Here is a 25887-nt window from a genome sequence, read left to right on the forward strand (position 1 = left end):
CTTCATTACACCGGCGAATGTGACGGTGCGCAACTTCACCTTGTGGCAGGTATTTTTTTCAAATGGTGTTTATAAGCGATTGTTGCTATCTAAGTCCATGTAAATGTTTTCTATTTGTGTGGATTTGTCTTTATTAACATGTTGCTATAAAGTGACAATAGCTGAGTGTTTCGATTTTTTTAGCATAATTTACAGTCGTCATTTTTGCGCGCGAATACGACGGAGCGTAACTCCCTCTAGCGGCAGCTTGTAGCTGGAACGTGTCAATCCCAGAGTTTGCTTCGTACCATGTTTGCATCATTGGTGTATTATAAGTTAAACATTTGCGATCTCAGATAATGCCAATTTGTTCTATATGGAAAGATCTTTATTAATATACTACATTGTTGAAATATAAAAGTCGCAGAGGGATTTGCGAGTTGTTACAGCGTAATTTACAGCGCGATAAAACGAACATGTTCACATCTGACTTATCTGCAACATCTGACGAAATTATCGGGTAAGTAGTTATATTTTTGTTGAGATGAGACCTGTTGCACGGGTAGTTTCATTAGTGCGCATTATTTTTCATTTTTAACAGTGCAGAAATCTAGTTTTGTTATGCGTGGCAAATTGTGTGGAAAATTGTTCATAATCATAGTTGATATTCAGATTTGGTATGTATGTGGCTGGTAATGATAGGGGCCTGCGGATTGTCAGAGAGGAGGTCGTGTGAATAATTGACAAAAGAAGGCTGTGATACGTACATTTTAATATGCGTCAAACATTTAAAACTAGTTTCTCTGCAGGCTTATGTGATTTTAAAATTGATTTGATGAGTCATGTAACGAAATAAACAATAAAGAAACGTGGTCAGTAGCGGGGCTTGATCCCACCTCCTCCATCACTGAGAGATTCTGTGCTGCAAGTCACCAATTAATGACTGTTCTTGAACATAATATCTATCTTCAAAACAAAATGTATGCTCCCAATATCTAGGATAAGAGCTACTTCTGCATTCACTACCAACAAATCTTGAAAAAAAAAATGCACTCCATACCATTGTGCGACCGCTTTTCATTACTTCCAGTACTTTTGATTTCCATTGAGAATTACCTTGTCTAAAATAATGGGTTGGATAGGCAAGTCTACCTCGGCTGAATAAATTCGTTATAAACTGATTTATTCGACAACTCGTTTAATACATACAGCAAAGTCTATTAAATATCAAAAATTTGCTCACGGTCATGCGTTACAATACATGCTCCCAAACATCGCCCAACAATTTTCATTCTGCGCCAAACATTGCCTTTTTCTAATTCATTCTCCACTTAAACAGTGATTTTTTCAATGATAAATATAGTCTATAAAGAAACTGTCTTTGTTTTGCAAGTTTTTCAAAGAAATATGGCCATAAACTTTAACACTGCCGAAATTGGCGTAAAGTGTTACATTTGGCTTCGCCCTTTTCCCTTAAAATTGTATCTTTTCAGGATCTTAAATAGGTTTTGAAACTTCATGTATTACAAGAAAAGGCAAGTGTTGTGATTTTACCGAATATTTGTTTTTTATAGACCAAAATATGGAGTTTACCTTTTCAAATCAATGTATCGATACTGCGCCAAACATATCCGGTTATCTGTAGTGTGAACACATTCCATCAAAAGTTATTTAAAGGTTTCCTTTAGCTTGAGAGCCCTCTAAAATTGGCATTTGAACAAATTTGACAGAGGTCTCTGTCAGGACGATACTGACTAAGTATGGTGTACGTCTGACAAGTTTTTATCAAGATGTATAGTAAAAGTATTGACGCAGGACTCAGGACCATCCAACTATACTAATAGCTCACCCTAAACAAAGTTCAGGTGAGCTAAAGACATAGCATTTTCTTTCCCTGTATCAGGGCGTCTGGGATATTTATCACATTTTATTATATAGCTGTAGTTGTAACATTTCACGTTAAATATCATGCATTCGATTTTTTTAGAAATGTGATTGAAAGAAATAAAACAAAATTGGCTGGTAAATTGTACACGTACCTTGCCTTTTTGTTTCAACACGTATCTAAAATTATAATGGCTAGTAATTTTGGCAAAATGGCAGCATTTGCACGGAACCTAGCCTGACTCCCTGGCTGCATGGTTATTTTTTTTATATAAATACTGCAGGCAAAATAAGAAAATCTTAAGCCTCTAAAATAGCACATTTTATCTGATGGCTGAACCATACTATGTTCTGAGCCAGTGGCAATAAAAATGTCAATGTAGAAACAACCTACTGGAGTTACTTCCCTCTTAATGAATAAACTTATATAGGCCTATATATGTAAATAAGAACAAACATAGGGACGGGAGCCAGTCTACACGGAACCATCAATTAATGATTTTTGTCACTGACCTCTCAGGAGAAGTGCCACATTGTGTTTCTTTATGTCTCGAAAACAAATTTTTACATATGTAGATAATCACACATTAGTTCATATGCAGACAGATCATGAATATGCATCAAAAGTCAGGATCTCCAAAATGAACAGACTGTTACAGTCATTTAACAGAAAAGTCCCAAACTGCCATGATTAGATATTACAACAACAACAATTTTTATACATTTATTTCGTTTCTGTTAACAATTTAACAATAATTAGAATACATGGTTAAAACTTTTCAAAGAAGTGTTTAAAAACGGTTAACAGGTAAACAGCTGTCTCATAATAACGTTGGAAATGTATGATTTCCTGTAATAAACTGTCTTGCGCCAATTAAACAACGTTCCGTCTGGATGTATTTGTTCATTGACAACACTTACTTTTTGAATAACTTGTTTTTGATATTAAGTTTACATATTTTAGTAATTATTAGAAACGTATGGCTATGCAGCTATACAAGTTTAAAGATACTTTTGTTATTGTACACGTACATGCTCGTGTATAAAAAATGGAAGGTATTTTGAAAAATTTTCGATAAAAAAATGTGTGTTTACCAAACATCCGTATTGCTATCAATAATATTGAGGATTTTTTTTCAGTGGTCTTTCGTAATGATATATCGCCATCGAATTCAATACAAAATGTATTTTTACGAAAACGAAAAACGAGTGAAAATATCATAATTGTCTCCCTTTTCGATGATGATGTACTTTTTCTTCTATGTTTTAATAAAAAAAACTGCTTATTACATGCATACTTGAAATAAGACCGATACTATGTGACAGCGTCCAGAATTATTTTGGCATGCATTTGCTACAAAACATGGACACTATAGCTAAATGACAAAAGTTGTTTTTTTTTGGTACTAGAAATCAACAAAAATGCTAGTTTGATGACAAGTCACATGATCAGATTAAAAACGTATGTAAGTAAGAAATAAGCTGCAGACTCATAACTTATCGTGGACTTAGTACAAATGACTAGGAAATAACTGATCTAGGAGCTGCATCGTGTAAAAAGAATCACAGAAAGGTCACAAAGACGGAAAACAGACACATACATGACTTGTAATGAAGAACAGACTAAAATCCTTGCCTTATTACGCAATGTTGAGTTGTTGTCGTGTCGACATGAAATAAGACCACAATCATTGAAATTTGTTGTCTCCAGCAACAAAATTATAGTCAACAGAGGGGAGGAATAAATGGAAATCCGTTAAGGCGGTTAATTTTGAACAAGTTTAGCCAATCAATGAAATATTTTCTAGGAGACAGTTTCTCTATCAGTATTGATCCATAGTAATTTTCCACTGGTCTTATTTTAAAATATATTTTACTGAATTTGTCCTCAAACATTATTTTGAGCAAACAGTTATTACCAATATCATGTCTGACATATATAATACGTATATATTCAAGGTTAAAAGCAAACAAGCATAAAGATTTAAATATAATTTGTAGGAGCTATTAGCATCATTATACAGTTTTTAGTGGATTTCTTGTGCCTTTAAATTTCTTTCTTCTTGAATATGTTTCACAAACAGGTGTTCCACAAATGCTGAAAGTATAATAAAATATTATAGAATTACAGATAATATTAGACACAATGGATTTTAATGGTAAAAAAAACTTTCCAGAAAATGGTCTGCAACTGTTTTGTGCATAGAAATGATTTTGCTTTACACGGTCAAACATGCGATAATTGAAATCTAGAAGATTCCTTATAGCATAAAATGCGAACAACCAAATCAAAGCAGTTTAGGTTTGACTTTGTTCATTAGATATAATTACACCATCTAGCACCAGCTTAAGCGAAACTCTATTATACGGATTAATTATATGTACTCCGTGAGAATACAAACGACCTCCTGACCCTGATGCCCACTAGTTTATTTCCGCTTAATTTATGTTGTATTTTAACCCCATGATAAAAAATGTACATTAAGACAGAGAAAAGTTGAGGAAAATTACGTATTCTACGTATACGGTTTCGACAATTTGTTTTACAGAAGTAGAAAAAATGGAAAACCATAAATCGCCTAGCATGCCCTAAATGAATACTTTGCAGGCTTGATTGAGCCGACATTGCCGAGTGACATAACGAGTCCAACACACGGACATTGCCGAGTGACGTAACGGGTTCACCACACGGACACTGCCGGGTGACATTACGGGTCCACCACGCGGACATTGCCGAGTGACATAACGGGTCCACTCTGTTAAGACCACTAGTGTATGGTCTTAATACACAGGTTTGACTGCTATTCATGAAATAAGATATCATGATTATGACATTGCAATGCGTACGCATACGTTATATATTATTAAGAGTTGTTTTAATTATTTTCACCAGAAATGAAAGTACATGTATTAATATGCCACATAAATCGACTAATGAAACTAACAATTAAAGGCAAACAAATATATTTGAAGTAAGTAAATGATATATATCTTATAATATTATTATCTTAATAATGGAAACGCATTTTACAGACTGATAAAGACTTAGTGACGAAATAAACTTATTTATAATGTTTGAAAGTATCTAAATCATTACCTTTCATCAACATAAAAATCTTTGGAGTCCAAAACAGGCAAGAAAAGTGACACTTGATATAACCAAATTCGACGATACCCCTGGAACATAATGAAAAATATTCCATTTATAAGTAAGAAACCAAAACATAATCAATGCGTTATTTTTTTTTTCGGATTCATTTTTATATTGGAAGGGCAGTTAAGACGGTGAAATTATATAAAATACGTCGTTATAATACAGACAAGAAAGATGAGGATGTTGACACTTTTTCAAATATTTCAAATTATCAAACAGATTATGAACATTTTGTGACGCATATTAAAAACTACCAACTAAATTTGAAGAACTGGCAAGCTTGACAACACTTGGAGTTTGCGATTTGAAACATAAATAGATCAAAATACTTATTCAAATAAAATTAAGCTGACACTAGCGGGATGAAACTATGGTACTTCTTTACTTTTATTCGTCATAGCAAATTGAGAACACCATCGCAAAATATAATGATACTGAGACCATTGTAACGTCCATAATGTCATGTTGGCAGTTATGAAAAAAGGTGAAGGTGGCTCTCAATGCCACTAAAACCATTTTCTTTATTACATATAGTTACATAGGTATTCATAATGTATGCTGCTGTTTGAGCAAGTAAATCCTACATAAAATAATACATGTTTTTATTTATTCCAGGTCAAAGTTGCAAAAATTAGGATACACATTATGGGTTGGGTACGGGGAGGAGGTATACTTAAACAAATACTGATTAACTTATACAGTCCTTCAACTGATTATATTACTCTCTCTGCAAAACTCAATCAAGGATGAACGGAAACTTACCTGCGATAAGACCACTGCCGTCGCATGTATCTCGCATCAAGTTTTCATTGTAACCATACGAACAAGTGCATTTTTTGTTTATGCTGCAAATTGCAAAAGCCACTCCCTTGCAGTCAACGAACGCATTGCAATCTTTTCCAAGAACTGCATTAATATAAGTGAACAAATTATATACTCTTTTATTTGTTTAAAAGCACATTTTCCATATCAGTGAATTTTCAATGGCATTGTACCAGGTCTCGTTAATTGTTAATTCGAAAGCATAAAAATAATCATGGTTCGTCTGGATAATTACATTATACAATAAAAGTTTTCAAAACAGGTAAATTCTGTGAATAAATCCGACTTTACAATAAAAGGAAAATGTTAGAAGATCACCGTTCACAAATGCATATAAAACAAAGCCTGATATCGATGGTAAGCTCTAACAGAAAATTCTTTCAAATTATCTGATTATATTTGAATTAACAAGAGCTGTCTATTGATAGCGCGTTCGATTATTGGAAGAATTGATGGAAGTATGGGTTCAAAATGTTACCAGAGATTTTCAGACAAAAGAAACAAAGTTAGATAAGACAATGTACCTGTATTTGTGGATTTGGATAAGTCTTGAACTATATGGCTATGTGTGACCATGATGGTAAGCATGCGTTCAATTATCAAAGCTATATATCAAATAATTTAGACAAATATGGGTATGCGAAACGTAATTAATTTTCTATGTCAAAAAAGGGCCATAACTGAGGTAAAGTCCTTGTCCTATCTATGTAGTTTTGCCTCATATGTAGACTATGATGGGAAACAAGTGGTCAAAGTTTCAAAGCCATATGACAAACTGGTAAGGCAAAGTATGGACTGGTATAAAAAGGAGATGTCAGAGCTCCAGACAATTACAGGGGCATAACCCTACTAAGTAATTTTGGTAAATTATTTACTAGTATATTGACGCATAGAGTGGAGAGTTGGTTTGATAGGTACAATATTTTGTCAGACGCCCAGTTTGGTTTCCGCAAAGGCTGTAGTAGAGTAGATGCGACTTTTGTCTTACATAGTATAGTTGAACATGTTTTGTCACAAAAATTAAGGTTACCTTGTGCATTTATTGACCTGAAAAAGGCATTTGATTCAGTTTACCGTAATGGTCTGTGGTATAAACTTTTCAAATTAGGCATTGATGGCAAACTGCTGAGGATTTTTAAAGCCATGTACCATGTTGTCAAATCTTGTGTAAGACATTGTAATAGTTTATCTGATTTTTTTAACATATCAGTGGGCTTACGTCAAGGTCAAAATAACTCTCCAGCTCTGTTTGCTCTATTTTTAGAAGATTTGGAACTGTATTTACAGAACGATATAAATTCTGGATTATCTTTATATGAAATTTGTGTTATTTTACTATTATTTGCGGATGACATGGTAATATTGGGCCATTCCCAAGAAGATTTGCAAACTAGTCTTAATAGTTTATATGAATACTGTCAATTATGGGGACTTGAAGTCAATACTACAAAGACCAAAATAGTTTTTTTTTCACAAAAGGGGTAATATCTATCCCCATGAAACTTGGTTTTATAATAATGAACAAATTGAAGTTGTTGATGACTTCAATTATTTAGGTGTTGTTTTTAACTATACAGGTTCTTTTGTACTTAATAACCAGTACGTCTGTGGGAAAGCCTTAAAGGCTATGAATGTTTTGTCATATAATATAAATAAGTACGAATTATCACCACATGTTGTATTGCAATTGTTTGACTCATTTGTTGGGTCTATTTTAAATTATGCTTGTCCTGTTTGGGGATTTACCAAAAGTAAGGATCTAGAAAGGATCCACTTAAAATTCTGTAAATCTACTTTGGGTGTTAAACTTAGTACCAGTAATGCGGCAGTTTATGGCGAATTGGGAAGATACCCTTTATACATAAATAGATATGTTCAAATAATCAAGTACTGGTTTAAATTATTGCATACAAACAATATTTTACTAAATGTAGTGTATGACAATGCTTTAAATGAATGTAAGAAAGGTGTTAAAAATTGGGTTTCCAAAGTAAAATGTTTGCTTGAAGAATATGGTTTTTCAGATATATGGAATAACCCACTTGCTTATCAGTCAAATGTGTTTTTACTAACATTTAAAGAAAGGGCTATAGATTGTTTTAAGCAAAAGTGGTTTTCTGATATTGCAAACAACAATGTATTAAATACTTTGTATATGTATATTAAACCTGTATTTGGTATGGAAAGTTATCTAGAAAAAATTGTTTGTAAAAAAACTAGGCAATATTTAACCCGTATTAGGGTATCTGCACATAGTTTGCGCATAGAAACTGGAAGATATGGTAGAGATAGATTGGAGAGAAATCAAAGAACTTGTCAACTCTGTAATGTCCACGATATTGAGGACGAGTTTCATTTTATCTTGAAATGTAACTTTTATAATGAATATCGTAGCAAATGTATACAAAGGTACTACTATGAAAGACCAAATATGCATAAATTTGTCGAACTATTGCAGTGTACTAAAAAATCGGTTCAGTTAGGGTTATGTAGATATATCAGATTGGCAAGCGATAAAAGGAATACTATGTTACTTAGATAATAAGGCAACATGTTCATTATGTCTCCCACCACACAGTGGTGTGGGAGACATATTGATTTACTCCGGTCTGTGTGTGTGTGTCTGTCTGTCACAAAGATTGTCCGCACTTTAAGTCAAGCATTTCTCAATCGATCTTCACTAAACTTGAAAAAATATGTGTGACCATAAGACCTCGGCCATGTTCGATAATTAGCTAAACCGGTCCAGGCATATTGGAGTTACTTTGGAGTAACGGCCATTGATTTACCGAAAAGTCGGCCTTGTTGCTCTTGTCCGCAATTTAAGCCAAACATTTCTTATCCGATTTTCACCAAACTTGAACAAAATGTGTTTGACCATAAAGGGCCAAGTTGGAGTTACGGCCCTTGAATTACCGAAAAATCAGCTCTTTTGCTGTTGTCCGCACTCCAAGTTGAACATTTCCAACATGATCTTCGCCAAATTTGTACAAAATGTGTTTGACTGTAAGACCTCTGACAAGTTCGATAATGAGCCAAAGCGGAGTTTGGGCCCGTTAATTGTTGTGAGTGATATGTATATAAAGGCTTAACTTGCAATTTAGATGATTAGGCAGTTGGGGGAGGCATTCCCTTTTCTTAAAAGCAGCTCTATTTGTAGTGTTGTTATGATTGTTTCATATATTTTGTATACGAAATTATTATCTGTGCTCATCCCACATTGCATAAAAGCATTGACAATTATAACTGCATGGAAACATTAATACCAGCAGGACTAACATCTAGTTATTTTTTTGTCATAGTGAATTATACATAGTTCATTCTTCCAGATAGTTTATGTAACTATATCAATATTGAATAGTAACCACTGATGTTGTTATTGTAACGTTTTTTGTGTTCCTTCGCAACATCATCATCTTTATTTTAAGACCGTTACGATTCGCGGGTCTTTTTGCCCCGGGACGTCCCAGTTTACATTTTTGGGTTTGTCGCAACAATTGAAAGGGAAACAACTGCTACATCTTTATTTACAGTTAAGTAGTTTTGGGTTGTTCCCCTTGAGTTATCATTGTTATATAGGTACCTAATTACAGTATCAAACAAGTGATTATTTTGATGCTGGGTGTCATGGTGGTTGCTGTGTTTTGGGGTTCTGGGGTGTCTTGGGGTAAAAAGACCTGCCCGTTACGGCTTGTTACGATCCGTTCTCCATTTAAAGTTTAAATTTTCAACAACTTTGCCACATGATCATATCTTATATGTCAATGTATATCATGTAATGAGGTACTGTATGTACAAATTACTGAATAAACTTCTGTTCTGTTCTGTTCTATAAAAAGAGGGCCAAAATAATCGAGGTATGTATTCTTGCCTACAGATGGAAATAATGACGATAAAGTGTTTAAAATTTCAAAGCGACATGTGAAATAGTTTTGACAGAACGTGTAATTGTGCGAAAACTGAACCAATTTCAAAGTCCTAAAAGGGTCTTAATTCAGCCAAAATACTTGAACAGAGTTATGTACTCTTGCCTACATATATATACTAATATAATAAACAAGCGTTCAAAGTTTAAAAGCCATATGTCAAACAGGTCTTACAAAACATGGACTTGTACGAAATCTGAACAAATTTCCAAGTCCAAAAAGGACCATAATTCAGCCAAAAAACTTAAAAGAGTTTTGTACTCTGGTCTACAGATAGATACTGTTATAATAAACAAGTGTTCAAAGTTTCAAAGCCGCATGTCAAATACATTTTTCAAAACATGGACATATACGAAATCAGGTACAGACTGTTATGATAAACAAGTGTTCCAAGTTTAATGTAAATATATTTGACGGTATACAAGACATTACCATTTCATAAAAACTTTAATCGATGAGTAGTATATTACCTATCTTATCAACAATCTTGTCATAATAATTTGATATTGTTTGTTAACTAACTGTCCATGCCTACTGAATAACAAAATACATTCCCACCTTTTGGCACACAGCCATAATTCACAACTTTTAAACCTGGTGGACAAACACATTTGCCTGTACTGCCTTCATCGCAGTTCGAATCTAATATCCCAGCACATTCAGCCTTGTTTGTGCAAGTATCGCCGATTTCTAAAAATATATTTGTGAAGGATACCAACCGCGTCAATGTCGTATATCATAATAGATTATTTTAAAACTGAAATACCTACAGCAAAAGAAACGACCGGGATCGAACTACAATCTCGCATTAGACTACTATGAAGTTTAAAACTTTTATGAATTAAAGATCTTGGATGAAATCCGAGAAATGCCATTATTGTCGTGCACGTATAGACTCGTGATCAGACAATTTAGATTTTGTTAATGACCTTTCTGTAACAGTATCTTTCCGATATGTTTGAAGTAACGTGATCATAAACCCACTGACATTCACAATACCGAATTCAGTTTTACGCGGGCGTACATTGCAGCACTCGCGAAAATGATATGTCTTATCTATATACCGTAATTTTTTTTATAATTCATATTCTAGTCAGTGTCAATAGTTTACCCAGACAGATAAATACAGGACATTGCTCATTGAAAAGAGACAATAACAGCGTATTCAAAATCTTTTAAACAACATAAAGCCAAAAGGCGTACTATTTAACAAAAAAGACTGTCCACAAAATTCAAAACTTATATGTAAAGCAAGCCTAAATATAATTGTTTACCTCTTACAGCACAGTATTTGTGTGTCTGGTTGCTTAGTTCTTTGTACGCTGTCATACACTTACAAGTTTGTGTTTGGATTTTATCACAGAGAGCATTCGAAACACCTCTACAATCTTCATTATACTTGCAGTTATCGTCAAGCACTGAAAACGACACAAATACGGTATATCTTACGTTTGTAACAGTGTTTAAACCATTTTGTTTAGGTGCAGTAACTGGACTGACTCTTTCACCAAAGGAACAGCAGGTGTGGTATTTTTACAGATGGCAACCTACAGGGAACATGCAAAATCTTGGCGACAGGAACTTGCATTTTTATATGACGGTTTAAACCAAAGTGGTCCGAGTCCGGCACCTGGGTGGATAGTATCTAGTTTAATGCCGTATTTTAGTGTCACAACCTCATACTTCTCCCTAACATAAGGGATATTTCTTCACATAGAACCTATACGTACTCTAGGTATATTACCTGGAAAAGGACACCGTTAACGTATTTTCCCATTCATACATGGCCTTTACAGACCCAAATCCATAAACTTTTAAAATTCCGGACAAAGCTACCATTGCAATATATACATTTTAATAAATAGTTATGCACAGAATTATGTTATTTTTATCCAGGTAGTATTTGAATGAGGGCCACAATTCAAGATGCTTTACCTTTAACTTCACACTGTGTTGCAGAAAGTTGTTTATACCACCGGGGACAAGCACATCTTGTCGATTCGTCACATATCGCCATCGGAACTCCTTTGCAGTCTTCATCCAGGGTACAGTCATCTCCTAATACTACAATATGACAATAACAATTATGTTAACATTTTTCAATTCTAACATACAAAGAAAAGCGTCCACGTCGCTGGCAGCCATATAATTATTATTTTTGGACAAATCAAAATAAACTGAACAATCCTGGTTTTAATTTTGATGCAGTTCAATATAGACAAAGTATGACAGGTAAAATCTCCCTTAGAAGAAAAATGACTACCACTTTCTACTGTAGTTATTTTCTGTCGTTTTTATATTTACACTTCAAAATGAGGAGACACGAATTTAAAATCCGATATCGTTCTTGTGTGAACATTATGTAGAACAAAAACTGTGTACGTGCAATAGTATTTAGAGAATTTGAAACTACAAACACATAGGGCTTAACCACGTGCCTTTGTCGCCATGTTTTTGACAAACCAGAATAATTTGAATAATCATGATTAAGGGTCACCAAAAGAATATTTGTGTGAAATTATGTAACATGGCGCAGCAGGTGTCGCTCAAAGAATGTTCTTTTTTCATTTATGACAGTCCCTATTTATAGCCGAGCGACTTTAAATGAGGACCACCCAAAAGGGTATTGTCTGAGTGATTAATGATGAGATATCGTTTGGGGGGAGTGTGAACAGACTGATAGATGGACGATGAATGCACGGTGGCACTTTGTACTGAGGTGATTTGATTAAATATATATTTATGTGATAAAATTACTTGTAAGTTTACTGTAGAGTACTATATAATTGTGACTTTTGGCAATTTGGAATGAAATGTATTATAGGCAGACAAAGACACGTGTATGTCTTCACTGATATTCACAGACGTTAATTTCTTTTCACAGGTTTTATTATTTTATAACAAGAACTGCAGTTTGTTTGCAAAAATAACTTCATACGGGTTTTGTATACGTAATTTGATGATTTCAGGAATGATCACAAGAGGTTGGCAAAGACTTAAAATAACTGACTGTTAAAAAACATTGAATCGTACATTTATATTTAAGCAACAATTTTTAAAACTCAGATCCATGTAATTTATACCTCTTCGTACACAACGGGTATCGTTTCTTATGTAGCCAGCTGGACAAATACATTTCTTAGTATTCAAAGTGTCACATATAGACATGAAAACGGAAGAGCAGTCGGCGTCATTAACACATACAATATCGTATACTGAAATAAAAATTTCTGAAATGTTCATATCTTGCTGAATATACATGTAATTCTACAAATCAGATCAAAGCCCTATATTCCTTCAAGATATATCATTAACGACAAGCAAAGCAAGAAAGTCATTGGTAAACTTGAATAAATTAGAACTATTGAAATTGACAAAACTGACAAATATGCTTATCAAATTTCAATTGAATTTGCAAACTAGCTGATATTGCAAAAATGGAGAGATAAATGAAAGGAGGATCTGATACACTCAAGATTCGTAGCCTCACTTTCATAAATAAGAGATCGGTGGTATTTGTTTAATTTTGTAAATGAGGATTGATTTTGATTAAATTCTTATTTTGGGAGCTGTAATGATGTTTGCCGATGATCTTTGTTGCATTTGGCTAAATTATAGGTCAGGGCGTAGTGTGTACATTTTCGTGCATACGTGCTCGTAGGTGCACGTATACATTTTGTATGTATCTCGTTTACAGACTGCAAGAGTATATATGTATATGTACACTCACGATTACGCATACACGTGTAAAATTATACGCTTCCCGGTGCACTTGTAAAAGAATAGGTGCACGCATATATGTATACATGTACGAGCGTACATATATGCGTGCAACCATATCCGTGCAACCATAAATTCACGCGCTACACGTGCACCTGTATGAAGACTTCCTGGCTTGTAATAAGAGTAGAACCAGCATGGAATATATTACTCGCCTTCTAGTACACATGCACTGTTTTGTTCCATGTAGCCAGGCGCACACTTGCACTGGTTGTTCTTGTCACAAACCGACATCGGAACACCGCAACTTCCCTCATCAACACACGTTTCTCCAAGCGCTGTAACATAACACTATTTAAACATTCCAAATGGAATATAGTTGCAAAGGTTTTCAGAATTTTATGTCAGGTTCTAGATGGCTGACACAGCTTAAGCAATTGTTCTTTTAAGGTATCCGATCCACAAATAAATAACTTTTCGATGCCTGGTGGCCCCATGTTTTTCTGTGTCATTTGAAAGAATTGTGTTTGCTCCCGAACAAGAATAAGTAAATAAGATGATCAAAATAATATGCATGAATCACTACAGTCATATTTTCTGACTGCGAAATACTAATTCTTACACTGTAATAACATAATTTCTGTTGAAATATCATTGAAAACTATAAAGTAAAAAAAAATCTATAACATATTTTTGTCAAGTTATTTATATTTTCTTTTTCAATAGACAAGGCATGACAAGGCATGAATATTTGATATACATTTGTATCTCGATAGCACTGTCAAATAGAACTTGCTTATTTGTGAACAGGATTATGATATAAACTTAAGCTAAGAAGAAACAACAAATATCCAAAAGGTCAGGGTCAACCCTGTGCTAAAGACAACTTCCACATAAAGGCCATATCTACAAAACCTGTTCATGAAGGCCCTTATTTTGTCTTCCTGTTTAGCCAAAAATTGTGAACATTTACCTGTGCATAGAGACCACCTGTCAACAAAGATCACTTCTTCGTTTTCCAAGGATGGTCTTAACAGACAGTTTTGACAGTGTATGAAGCAACTTCGAAATATCCATCAACAGAATTGTTACTCTTATATAAGTCGACTTCACCTGTAATTTAACCGGATCCTAATGTTGAGCTACTTACCCCTCATAAGGCACGCGCCATTCACTTGTTTATACGCGCCCGAACAGGCACATCTATTGTTTGTGCAGACTGAATTCTGAACACCTCTACAATCTTCGTTGACTGTGCACGAGTCCGAAATGCCTACAAGTATGAATAATATTTTAGTGTTATTCATTGTCGTGTTTAACCTTAGCCTGCTGGCGGCAAGTGATTTTGCCTTTGCGACCAGTGCAGACCAAGATCAACCTGCACGTCCATGGTCTGCATTGTTCGCTATTCAATCAATAATTTTTCAGTGATCACCCCTGTACTGTAGTAGTGTTTATCTGTCAATCTAAAGCCAGACTCTCTAAGCTCCGCCTACATATTATATTTCATTGTAGTATGAGTAAGATCTTTATCAGAGTTTAATCAATATGCAATCGTAGCTGATCATTAAAATATATATTATCATAGACAGTCTTTATTCATTCAATCTTCCCGTACAATTATAACTCGGACACTTTACAACCCCTTCGAATAATAAATCGTACTTCCAAATTGAATGATGGAAAAAGTGGTGTTTAAAAGCCGGCGGGCGTTATGATAGTAGTATATAGGTATTCTTACTGAACACACCTGTAACCGCCATATGGTATATTTAGGAACCAGTCCCTGTGATTGATCTAAACTAATTACATCTTACAGTAATATCACCTAAAGTTAATCCAATAAGAACACGTGATACTATGTTTTACTGAAAATGCAAAACTATCCTTTAAACTGTGGATAAAATACTTACCTTTCATAATGCATTTGTCTTTATCTTGCTTGTAGGCATTCGAACAGGCACATCGGTTGTTACCGGAATCACATACTAAACTTGGAGAACCACCACAGTCTTGATCTTGTGAGCATGAATCCGACAGGCCTGAAAATATAGAATACAAATAGGTCTAAAACCATTAATTATCGTGGAACACAGACGGAAAACATTCAGACAATAACAAAGTTTTTTAAGCTCTGAATGTACAACACCTGTCAATATAGACCATCTTTTTGGATTTCCCAAAGATCCATATAAACAAGCGTGACTGTACTTTTACTTTGTATACTGTATCACCAAGGGTGTATATTGGCTCGCAGTGTACTTCCTTTACTTAACAACGCGCTTTGTTTTGATAAATGATTTCAGGGAGGTGCATTTATCTTTACTGCTGAAGAATTTGTTGACTTCTCTTAGTATTCCATCTCAAACTAGAATCTTTGCTTATGGCGAAAAGGTATTGCACGCATAGATTAAGCTCGAAAATATCGTGCATTACAGTTTATAATGAATGAAAAAATAGAACACATGCTTTTACCTATCTGATCACCGCTAATGTTTCGCATATAAATATATCAAGCCAAACATGTTGTGCCAAACAGTGGTCTTTCATTACATTGGGTCTTTACTCAAAGGTTAAATGTATTGCAAATGTTTTAATCATTTGGGTACCAATGATAATGTGTCAAGGGGGATGCATGGTATAACATAAAATGAAAACTCTACAACTGTATAATGTAATTTTGTTGAAATTTTCTTACGTTACTAATAACACGTTATTCTTAACAAGTGATAAATGTCATAAATCTATTTTAGTAATATGAAAGATATCGCAAAAGTTAGATGGTTTTAAGTGTACAGCTACATGTCTACAACGTTTGCCCAGCTCGCCCACTTTAGAAAGGGGTCATTAAAAGAGGTCACGCTGTATATGTGCAATATGGACAAACCTTTTGGTATACACTGGCTGTTCTCTTTCTTGTAAGCTGATAAACAGACACAATTTCCGGAGACACATTCAGAATAGGGAACATCTTTGCAAGTATCGGACCTACATACAGTAGACTCTGAAAATTCGTGAAAGCATCATTCCCTTTAACTTCTATCGAAGAAACGATTGTCAAAAGTAAATGCATCGGAGTTAACAGTACAGAATTAGTAAACGATTTTTTAAAGTAAATCATCAAAGAACAGAAAGACTATCCGCTTATTTATTTTCTTACACTCAGATCTTTAAACCTTTTAAGATCACGAACTAATTAAAGAGCTACTGTACATCTACTATCATGTCTTGTGTGATAATTACAATAAAGCTACTGTACTTAATATCAGTCATTTTAGCGTTTCTTTTTTATTATTTATGTGTTCAAGTGAAATACCGAAATATTAGAGTGAAATATATCTGGTATTTTCACAGTGAAAAAAATATCGTATATATTTTTTACCGGTAAGAAACTATAAAATGGGTAGATTTAGTCAAAGCATGTGATAACAAGAAAAATGTGTTTGTTTTATTCTCCATTTTTAAACAGTCACAAATAACATTTATAAATGTTTTGAATTTCTTAAACAAGTAAACTTAATGTAATAAAAAAACAAAACACGAAACGAATAATATCACCGTCTAGACATAGAGCATTGAGGAAAACAAACAAAACAAAACGTAAGAGTATCAACAATATTTTTTTACCTGGAATACATTGATCATTCTGTCTGATATATAATGGTCTGCATTTACACGTTGTTTCACATCTAGCGTTCTCTACATTTGAACAATCGGAGATGTCTTCACATGCGTCGTCAAGACCTAGTGAAATTGATATATTTCGTCAAGGTTTTTATAAGCATTTCTCATTACACATGCATCCATTCAAACATGTTTGTCGCTATCTACATATTCTATTATATATAAATGTGTTATGCCATGCTAAAAAGTATAACAACATGTTGAAAAGAAACTATATCCTGTTTGCCTGCTTTTTTAAAGCTTAAAGGCAGACAACCGTACAAACTGCAGGCTTGTTTTGGTCAGGTACAAGTTTCTGCTAATAACCTTCTGAACACGAAAACTATACTGAAATCGTCGATTACCAAATTGTTCATAGCTTAATAATGTATTTCAATAATATATAAATTACCCAAATAACCCCAATTAATTGTTTAAATGATCCAATTCGGATAAAATTATTGAATTTGCGAGAACATTTTACCTGTTAAATAACCATAACGGACATTTATTTAAAATATTTTGCTTAATTTTGATCATCATGCTTTAATGAACATGCTAGAATGAAAATAAACAATGCTTTCTTGTGAATTATCGTCTGATTTACAATAGTTCATTGTTCAGATGCTTTGTTATTTATCCGCTAGGGCTGACGCTATCGGGTTCAGATAATCGGGGCATTTGCTTTGCTTATCGCCTGATTTACCACATTTCAGAGTTCAGATGCGCAGGAATCAAACCACACAGCCCTTGCGGTAAAAAGAATAAAGCAAGCATTTCAACGAGAAACCGTGAAAAATCAAACGATAAACACAAGAATGCCTGATTTATTTTCATTTTTGTTCATTTAAACAAGACGTTAGTATTATGTTGAAATTCACTCATCTGTACCATCAAGCAGAAAAGAAATCGGATCGTCTTGCTCACGCACAATATGAAGATATTTTGAAATGTAAACATGCTATATACACAAACCATAAAATAGTACAAAAAGCTATAAAGTTCGTCACGTTATGTTAACGATTTCGCGATACGCGCAGCTGAAAACGAAAGTATTTTTGCACTTTTATTTACGCTTTGCGACTTTAAAATATTACTTTAAATGTCCCTTTAGAGGGTTGTTGCAAGCACACCGATCTTTAAACATTTACACAAAGTATCTTGATTTTAGCATCATTTCATTTTACTGCTGCGTCACCATCCAGTATTTCAATATCTTCTCAATCGCGTTTTACTAGATGCACGTCTAAATATTTGTATCCTAACATTATAATAAACGCTCTGTTGAACAAATAAAATGAAAATTCAACACATGCAACAGTTCCTATTTCTTATTTCTTTTGAACGTAATATAACATAACCTGATCTTTGAACATCAAACATTTCTATTATTGCACAATTAGCACACTGAATGTTGGCATTCACATGCTAACAACATTTTAGACCCCTCTTTCTTTACAGTAATACATTAGGATACTGATTCAGTATAAGCTAACTGTTTATTAGTATTTTTAATAATTTCATTCAGCTCATTTAATAAATTCAGTATGAAAGACGCTAATGTAAGAACCTAATATAAGATGAAAAATATCTTTGCGTAAACAGATTTAGGCAAATATTTGACCATTACATCGGTAATGTCTGTACTAACCTTTAGGTATGCACAGGCCATTTTCTTTCTTAAATGCTGATTGACAAATACAGTTTCCCGCCTCACAGAACGAATTTGGAACATCTTTGCATGGATCTGCGAAACAGCTGGTAGGATCTGAAGTTATATCACCAGGTGTTACATAATATTATCATTAATTGCATATTATAGTCGATGTACGACACATTAGGAACAAAAATCTGTCTTCAAACAACCTTTAGATTAAGTATTCTAGGTAAATTATCCTCTTCTAAGCAACAACTTTAGTGCAAAATAAGATTATAGTATTTCGTCTACCTATTCTTAAATTGTCCTATCTGGGTTTTCGAGAAAAATGGGCTCTTAAAGATTCTACTCATCATATCTGTTTTCCAAGCCGCCTGATTGAAAAGAAAATTTGAAAACTGGTTTGGATGGATGATAAAATTGTTCTTATTGTCTTGATATTGTTCTTTAACAAGATATGTTTGAGAAATCAAAAAACAAATATTTGATGATAGAGCAAAACAACAACAACAAGATTAATTGTAAAAAAAAAATAAAGTGCGTTTAAAGAGATAGAGGGACAGGCAACAAAAGAAGACTTGGCCTGAAACAATTATTAGACGTTACCTATAACACATTGATTGATTTGTTGAATATATGAAGACCGGCATTTACATGTTACATCACAGACTGTATTTGTTACTCCTGAGCAATCACTCTCCTCCTTACATTCATCACCCAGACCTTTAAGAGAAAATGTGAAAAATATGTACACCTGGAGAGGGCATGTGGAAACATTACAGTAAATGTGTTTGCAAGAATACACTTTCAAAAAAAAACTATGGTATGTGTGTAGGCCGTATTTCATAATTAAAATATAGTGAAATTTATATACATCATAATCTTGAACTCAAATAGCGATATTTCACTTAAGAGCTTTAAGTTCAAATGTGAAAAATATGTACACTTTGGAGAAGGCATATGGAATTACCACAGCAGATGATCATGTGTTTATAAAATAGCTTAAACTCAATTTTTCACCTTGAACGTTTTTGCAAGAAAACATGCCACCCAGAGGGCTGTGAAATATATAATTAATATGAAAAGGTCATGTGATAATATTGGAGTAAATGTGTTTATAAAATTGCTTAAACTTAGTTGTTCAGTATGAGCGCTTATAACGGAATTAAAATGTAATTGAAACATAATTGATATCATAATTTTGAGCTAAAATTTGAACATCAAATTCGTGTATACATAATGTAGACAAGAAAATTACTACCCAGAAAAGATATTGGAAGGTCATTAACCTTTATCCTGCTAAATTTCTAAAATGGACTGGTCCATCATTTAATTTGTGCAGCACCACTTATTATTCAAAGGGGTGTTCACTGAAAATCTACTGACTGAAGAGCGAACAGTACAGCCCATGATCAGCTTGCACGGACGTGCAGGTTGATCTTGGTCTCCACTGGACGAAAAGGCAGAATTACTTGCAGCCAGCAGGCTAAAGGTTAAACAAAAACACCAATCAGGAATCACTCACCCTTTAATTCACACTTCCCATTTACTTCTTTCACATTTCCTGTACACTGACATTTCCTCATTTGAGTATCACAACTGGCATACTGGTACCGGATACAATCGCTATTACTATCACAGGTAACGTCAGATACTGAAAATGGTTAAAGGCGACTAATTTAAATCTTTATATGTCTCGCATAAATAACAACACTTTTGATAAGCATCTGATTTACATATCTATAGATGACGTCACTTTACAATGCATTAGACGCATTTGTCACCTCTGTCATAAAATGATGTAATAGTAGGGAGGGGTTGAACAGCTTCTAGCAAAATGCCAGTCAGTGATGGTCACCTTAAAAGAGACGCATATTGGTCATGTTCGCACATTAAACACATAATTTCGGTTTGATGTTTAAGCTTGTCATGGATGATATCGTTGGAAGCCTTCTACGAGGGTGAGTCAATAAATTCTGTCACTAATGGTCTTCCATAGAAACCATTTACATAGCAGCACGGGAGATTTGTGCACTTGATAAGGGATGTTTACTCAACATATCCGGGAAATATCGATTTTAACTTGTTACAGTGGACCAAGTTAGCCCGCAGCTATATTCCAATGCTATGATTTTACTTGAAGAAAAAGAGTAAATCAGGGGTTTCAGGTTTCCAAAAGAGATACTTTCTGAATTGTGCCGCACCCATGATAGTTTTGTAGTGACATTGAGAACAGGTTTTCGTTGGATAAAAAAATCAAGCGGGTCTAAATAGTCTCCAAGACAATAACCTTCCAGGCAAGCCGGTTGTCGCAGCAAAAAAGAAAAACATTGCTGCCGTTAGAATCTCCTATGATAGAAGATGGTTTCTTTTCCAAATAGCTCACATAATAGGCATTTCAGAAGGAATCGACCATCATATTCTGAATGACCGTTTGAAAGTAAAGTAAGTTTATGCGAGATGGGTCCCCTCGTTTGTTGACACAAGACCAAAAGTCTTTGTAAAAAGGACAACGAGTGACAAGTAGTTTTATATGCCATTTCTTCAATTCTGGTGACCCCGTTGCAAGGAGGAAACTAAAACGCCCAAGTAAAGGTTTGAAAGGCATACACTTTATTCATCACAATGTGCTCGCCCACGATAATCATACTGTAAATCTTTCTTAGTACAAGAAAATGTTATTCAGGTTGAGCACTCACATTATTCTCCTGACCTATGTCCCTATAATTTTCTCCTATTTACCCCGCTAAAGTTAAGTCTCGCAGGTAAACGCTTTGCCACAAGAAGTGTCATTGATTCTGCAATTTTTAGTATATCAAGGGGAGAATAATTTGCAACATTCATGTAATGGATAGCAATACTCCAAATGTGTTTCTATACATGGTAAATACTATCCCGGGATGACGTGAAAAATGTTTTGATTTGATAGATAATTTAGGCATACAAATACCGGTGTCAGAAACTATTGAAAACCCATCGTAGTATTGAAAAAAAAAACAGAATATATTAACTTTGAAATTCTTTCATAGCTTTCTACCAAGTTACTTCTCATATTCAAAAAGATAGAATTCAAGTATTTAAAGGCGTACCCGCGACAATCTATTGCACATTTTAGCGCAAATGATGTTAATGGTATTGTTAAATTAAATTTCGATGCTTAAATATGACCAAGACAATAATTTGTCCTGATGTCGGATACTCGCGGAATACGCGCACCACTGCCACCAGAACAGAAAGCTAAAGTATATATAAAGTATTTTATTGTTACATGCCGTTACATACACATACATACCGTGCGTATAAAGTACAGACCATGGTCCGGAAGGGGGAATGCATATAGCCTATTTCAATTACCAATTTCTCGGTTTAAACGCGGAGTCAAACTATTGTGAAACTGCAAAATAACTGACAAATTAATTAATAAAAAAACTTTATTGAATAAAAATAATATTGTTTAATTTTATTATAGTTATTTTTACGGAAAATGCACATTTACCTGTTTCAGGAATACATTCATTTTGGTTTGGTTTTGCAACGAAGCCCTGTGCGCATGCGCATTTACTCCCCAGTGTACAGGTGACATTGCCAGGTACATATCTACAATCCGATGGAACTTCACAGTTATCACCTAAAACTATAAGCATAAATTGTGTCATATACTTCGTTAGGCTCTAGATTATAGCGCGGTTTCTATACAGAGACATAATTCGTGACCTTTACCAGAAATAATTTTCTAACAATTTTGATATTATGACAAATAGCTATAAAAAAGAGTATTTTCCAAAGTAACCTACGTGACTATATTTTACGTTACCAAGAGGGCACACAGCAGAATGGCACCACTTATACTATGCATTAAAACAATAGGCATCATTTTAATAACATCAGGATAACATAAATCATTTGAATATTTTAAAAAGAAACATCATTGTTTGCTGTAGAGTATTGCTAGAAATCACACTGTATTTGATTCTACTTATTTAAAAAAATATATGGTGTTCTCTAGGTAACATTTCTAATATTGCATTTCCTTGATATGGTAATATGATATTATGATACAGAAAAGTTTCTTCTCAAACACTGCTATCATCTAGAAAAGTACAGAAAGTCGTAATGATGAGAGTTCAATCGATTTCATTGGTACTTTAAACGTAATGGTATTCTTGTATACGTTACGTTACGTATCTGATATGAAATAAATAATTAGGGAGGATTTAAGCTTTGTCTAAACAATACAATATAGTTAGCAAAAGGAGAGATGGGTTACTTAAGAAAATGCCGAATAAAATTTGCCATATAAAGGAATTCTTACAAAGTTCCAACTGTAACTTACGTTACTTTATCTCGTAGTTATTCTAAGATAATAGAGTATTTCACAGCATTTGTTTAGTATTCATATGCTCATATTTCATCAATATCATTAATTACAGCAAAACGCCAACTCACAAACTTTAACAGTAACCGACGCAGATATATTTTACGTTATCGACATTACTTCTAACAGACGAGAAAAATAAATTACTTTAAAACCAAAAATGCCGATAATTATTATTGTTAGTTATTAAGATGGTAAACATAAACATAAAACAATCGTTTACAAAAATTTACATTTCCAAAATTAAAAGGAAATGTCTTTATGTTATGGTCAAAGGAAATAATAAGAATGCTGAATAGTTTCACATTTATTGATTGTGTAGATCTTGAATATATAAAATGGATTATATAGTCGATTGATTGTGTAGGTCTTGAACATGTTAAATGAATAGAAAATAATGGCACTACTTCTACCGAACCCTTTTAATTTTTGGGGAGGGGGGAGAGGACGTCCCCCCTCCTCTCTCGTGCTCTCCCACTTCGAGACTCTGGGAACGACGCTGACGTTCCATCATGGCGGACCACTTAGAAAAAGACGGTGACAGCACTGATAGTGGGTGGCTACATCTTATGCACAATGCTTTTTGAAATTATTTGTGGTTAAAGTTTGTCTCTAGCGAAATACGTAAACGTGGTAACGTAAGTTACAATTTGCAAGTAGCAACTGAATAGTCTTCAACTTCGTGAAAGTTCATTTAGTATACTATTATAACAAAGGATTTATATCCGACATGTGCATTAGAAATACTTTTTAAAAATGCAACGTACTGTTTTAAGTTAAAAGTCAGCCTGCTGTCACAGCATATTTGATTTTACGTGACGTATCAAAATGACTATACCGGATGTGTTCAAGCGTAATTTGAATATAACAATAAATCCCGCTGATATTTAATTATCATAATTTTTTATTAGATCCATTGACGAAAACACATGAGATCTATAGCATGATATCATATAAATTACAAATATTTGAATGATAGCAATATAATGGAATACAGGACTGAATACAGTACACTATTAAAAACTGTTATAAGATGATCCAGACACAGAATATTGTCTAACAATACCCATCCGTGCATTTAACAATTATTTTGACTCATATAACGCAAGTGATGTTTTGATAGTTAATTTACACAAATGTTATATGTTGATTAAATGTATATTAAAACGTTTACCACTCAGTTCATAGTTTTGGTAACGTAGAATATAATCACGTAAGTTACTAGAAGGAGAGTTTTACAGTATTAGTTATATATGCGCCAATGTGTCGGCTGCATTTTTCTGTGCTCGCAATGTTTTCACGTGTATAAGTGGAAATACTTCATTTAAAATTCTGGAATTTTGCAGGATCGTAAATAAAGGAATTGTGAATAGATTGGTGTACTTTTTGTGAATAACTTCACATTAGTTTGCTTGATATTTGAAGTTTTAAAATCATTTTAGTGTCATATTTTCGATTTTAAAATCAAGAAACATGCCTCCAGCTGTATCCGTGACAGCTGGTGAACACTTAGCAGAGTATGAAGGGATTATACAGTACAATAGATGTGATCTTTCCTTTATACGCCAATCAACCAATATTGAAAAGCCAGATCAGCTACTATTATCAAAATTAAAACATTTAGGTCTATTGAACTTAGGACAATCAGGTTACTCTCAGTATAGGGGTACTCGAGGGGGAATTCCTAAATTAAGTCGTGTTTGGGACACAAATAAAAGGGTTAACATAAACAATCTAAGGGAACTACCACAAGTAATTCCTTTAGTTTCACAGAGTCATCAAAATACTTGCAAGCTTTCAACAGTTTCAGAGCAAGGGGTCAATCTCAATAACGGACAAGAGTTATCTAAGACAATTCCCATACTTGCAGAGACTCGTCAAGGTGCAAATATAGTATCAGCTGTGCCTTCACCAACAAAATTAGAAATATTGTACATGTACAACGTGAACCTCCCTCTCTAGTTAAAAGTCAGACCTCAATTAAAGTATGTAGTATTAACCCTAGATCAGTTAAAAATAAAGCACTCTCTTTTTGTGACTACATCATTTCAAATACATTCGATGCAGTTGCTGTTACAGAAACTTGGCTTGGCAGTGCTGTGGATAAAACATGCTTAAGTGAACTTGTTCCAGATGGCTACAAAATCAAGCACGAACCCCGCTGTAAAGGCAGCCGTGGCGGAGGTGTAGCAATCATACATAGAATCTCTATAGATGTCTGCCTTTCGGCATCAACACGAGGCAAAGATTTCTCAACTTTCGAATACATGGACTGCAACTTGAGCATGAAAAAATTCATTTTGCGTCTAGCTGTCGTTTATAGACCACCACCATCCCAGGGAAATGGACTTAAAATAGGAGACTTTCTTGAGAATGAATGGCCCAATTTTCTATCTAGATTTGCAACAACTGACAAATTACTAGTATCATTGTTGGAGATTTAAACTTTCGTTTTGACATTCCGACTGATTGACACACAGCTAACATTGTAAGTACTTTGGATGCACACGGAATGAGACAGCATGTAAATGAAGCCACTCACGTCGGTGGACATATATTGGATGTTGCAATTACAAGAGATAACGATGACATCGTGTCAAACATTGAAGTCACTGATCCAGGTCTGTCTGACAACAGTGGTAAGGTCGCTCGCGATCATTTTTCTGTGACTTTTAAAGCAAAGGCTGCCAGACCTCCACCGGTGAGA

The 25887-nt window shown here is 34.1% G+C and overlaps 1 protein-coding gene across 2 annotated transcripts in view; it reads right to left on the reverse strand.

The window, feature by feature from the left end:
- Positions 1-2574: 2574 nt before the first annotated feature.
- LOC128550078 (cell death abnormality protein 1-like) overlaps positions 2575-25887 on the reverse strand; it is a 39175-nt gene continuing 15862 nt past the window's right edge. Inside the window, exons 7-22 of one of the 2 annotated variants that reach the window (XM_053528186.1) lie at positions 22302-22439; positions 20331-20459; positions 19412-19528; positions 18800-18916; positions 17113-17229; positions 16373-16489; positions 15399-15527; positions 14636-14758; positions 13701-13823; positions 12849-12980; positions 11701-11829; positions 11040-11183; positions 10324-10455; positions 5780-5923; positions 4961-5040; positions 2575-3961 (exon numbers count right to left, since the gene is read on the reverse strand). In XM_053528186.1, coding sequence (XP_053384161.1) covers positions 4967-5040; positions 5780-5923; positions 10324-10455; positions 11040-11183; positions 11701-11829; positions 12849-12980; positions 13701-13823; positions 14636-14758; positions 15399-15527; positions 16373-16489; positions 17113-17229; positions 18800-18916; positions 19412-19528; positions 20331-20459; positions 22302-22439 — 1865 coding nt within the window. In that variant the 3' untranslated portion in view covers positions 2575-3961; positions 4961-4966. The remainder of the gene's footprint in view (positions 3962-4960; positions 5041-5779; positions 5924-10323; positions 10456-11039; positions 11184-11700; positions 11830-12848; positions 12981-13700; positions 13824-14635; positions 14759-15398; positions 15528-16372; positions 16490-17112; positions 17230-18799; positions 18917-19411; positions 19529-20330; positions 20460-22301; positions 22440-25887) is intronic. The other variant, XM_053528187.1, reaches the window with a different exon arrangement.

The sequence above is a fragment of the Mercenaria mercenaria genome, chromosome 17 (assembly GCF_021730395.1).
Source record: "Mercenaria mercenaria strain notata chromosome 17, MADL_Memer_1, whole genome shotgun sequence".
Classification (NCBI taxonomy): domain Eukaryota; kingdom Metazoa; phylum Mollusca; class Bivalvia; order Venerida; family Veneridae; genus Mercenaria; species Mercenaria mercenaria.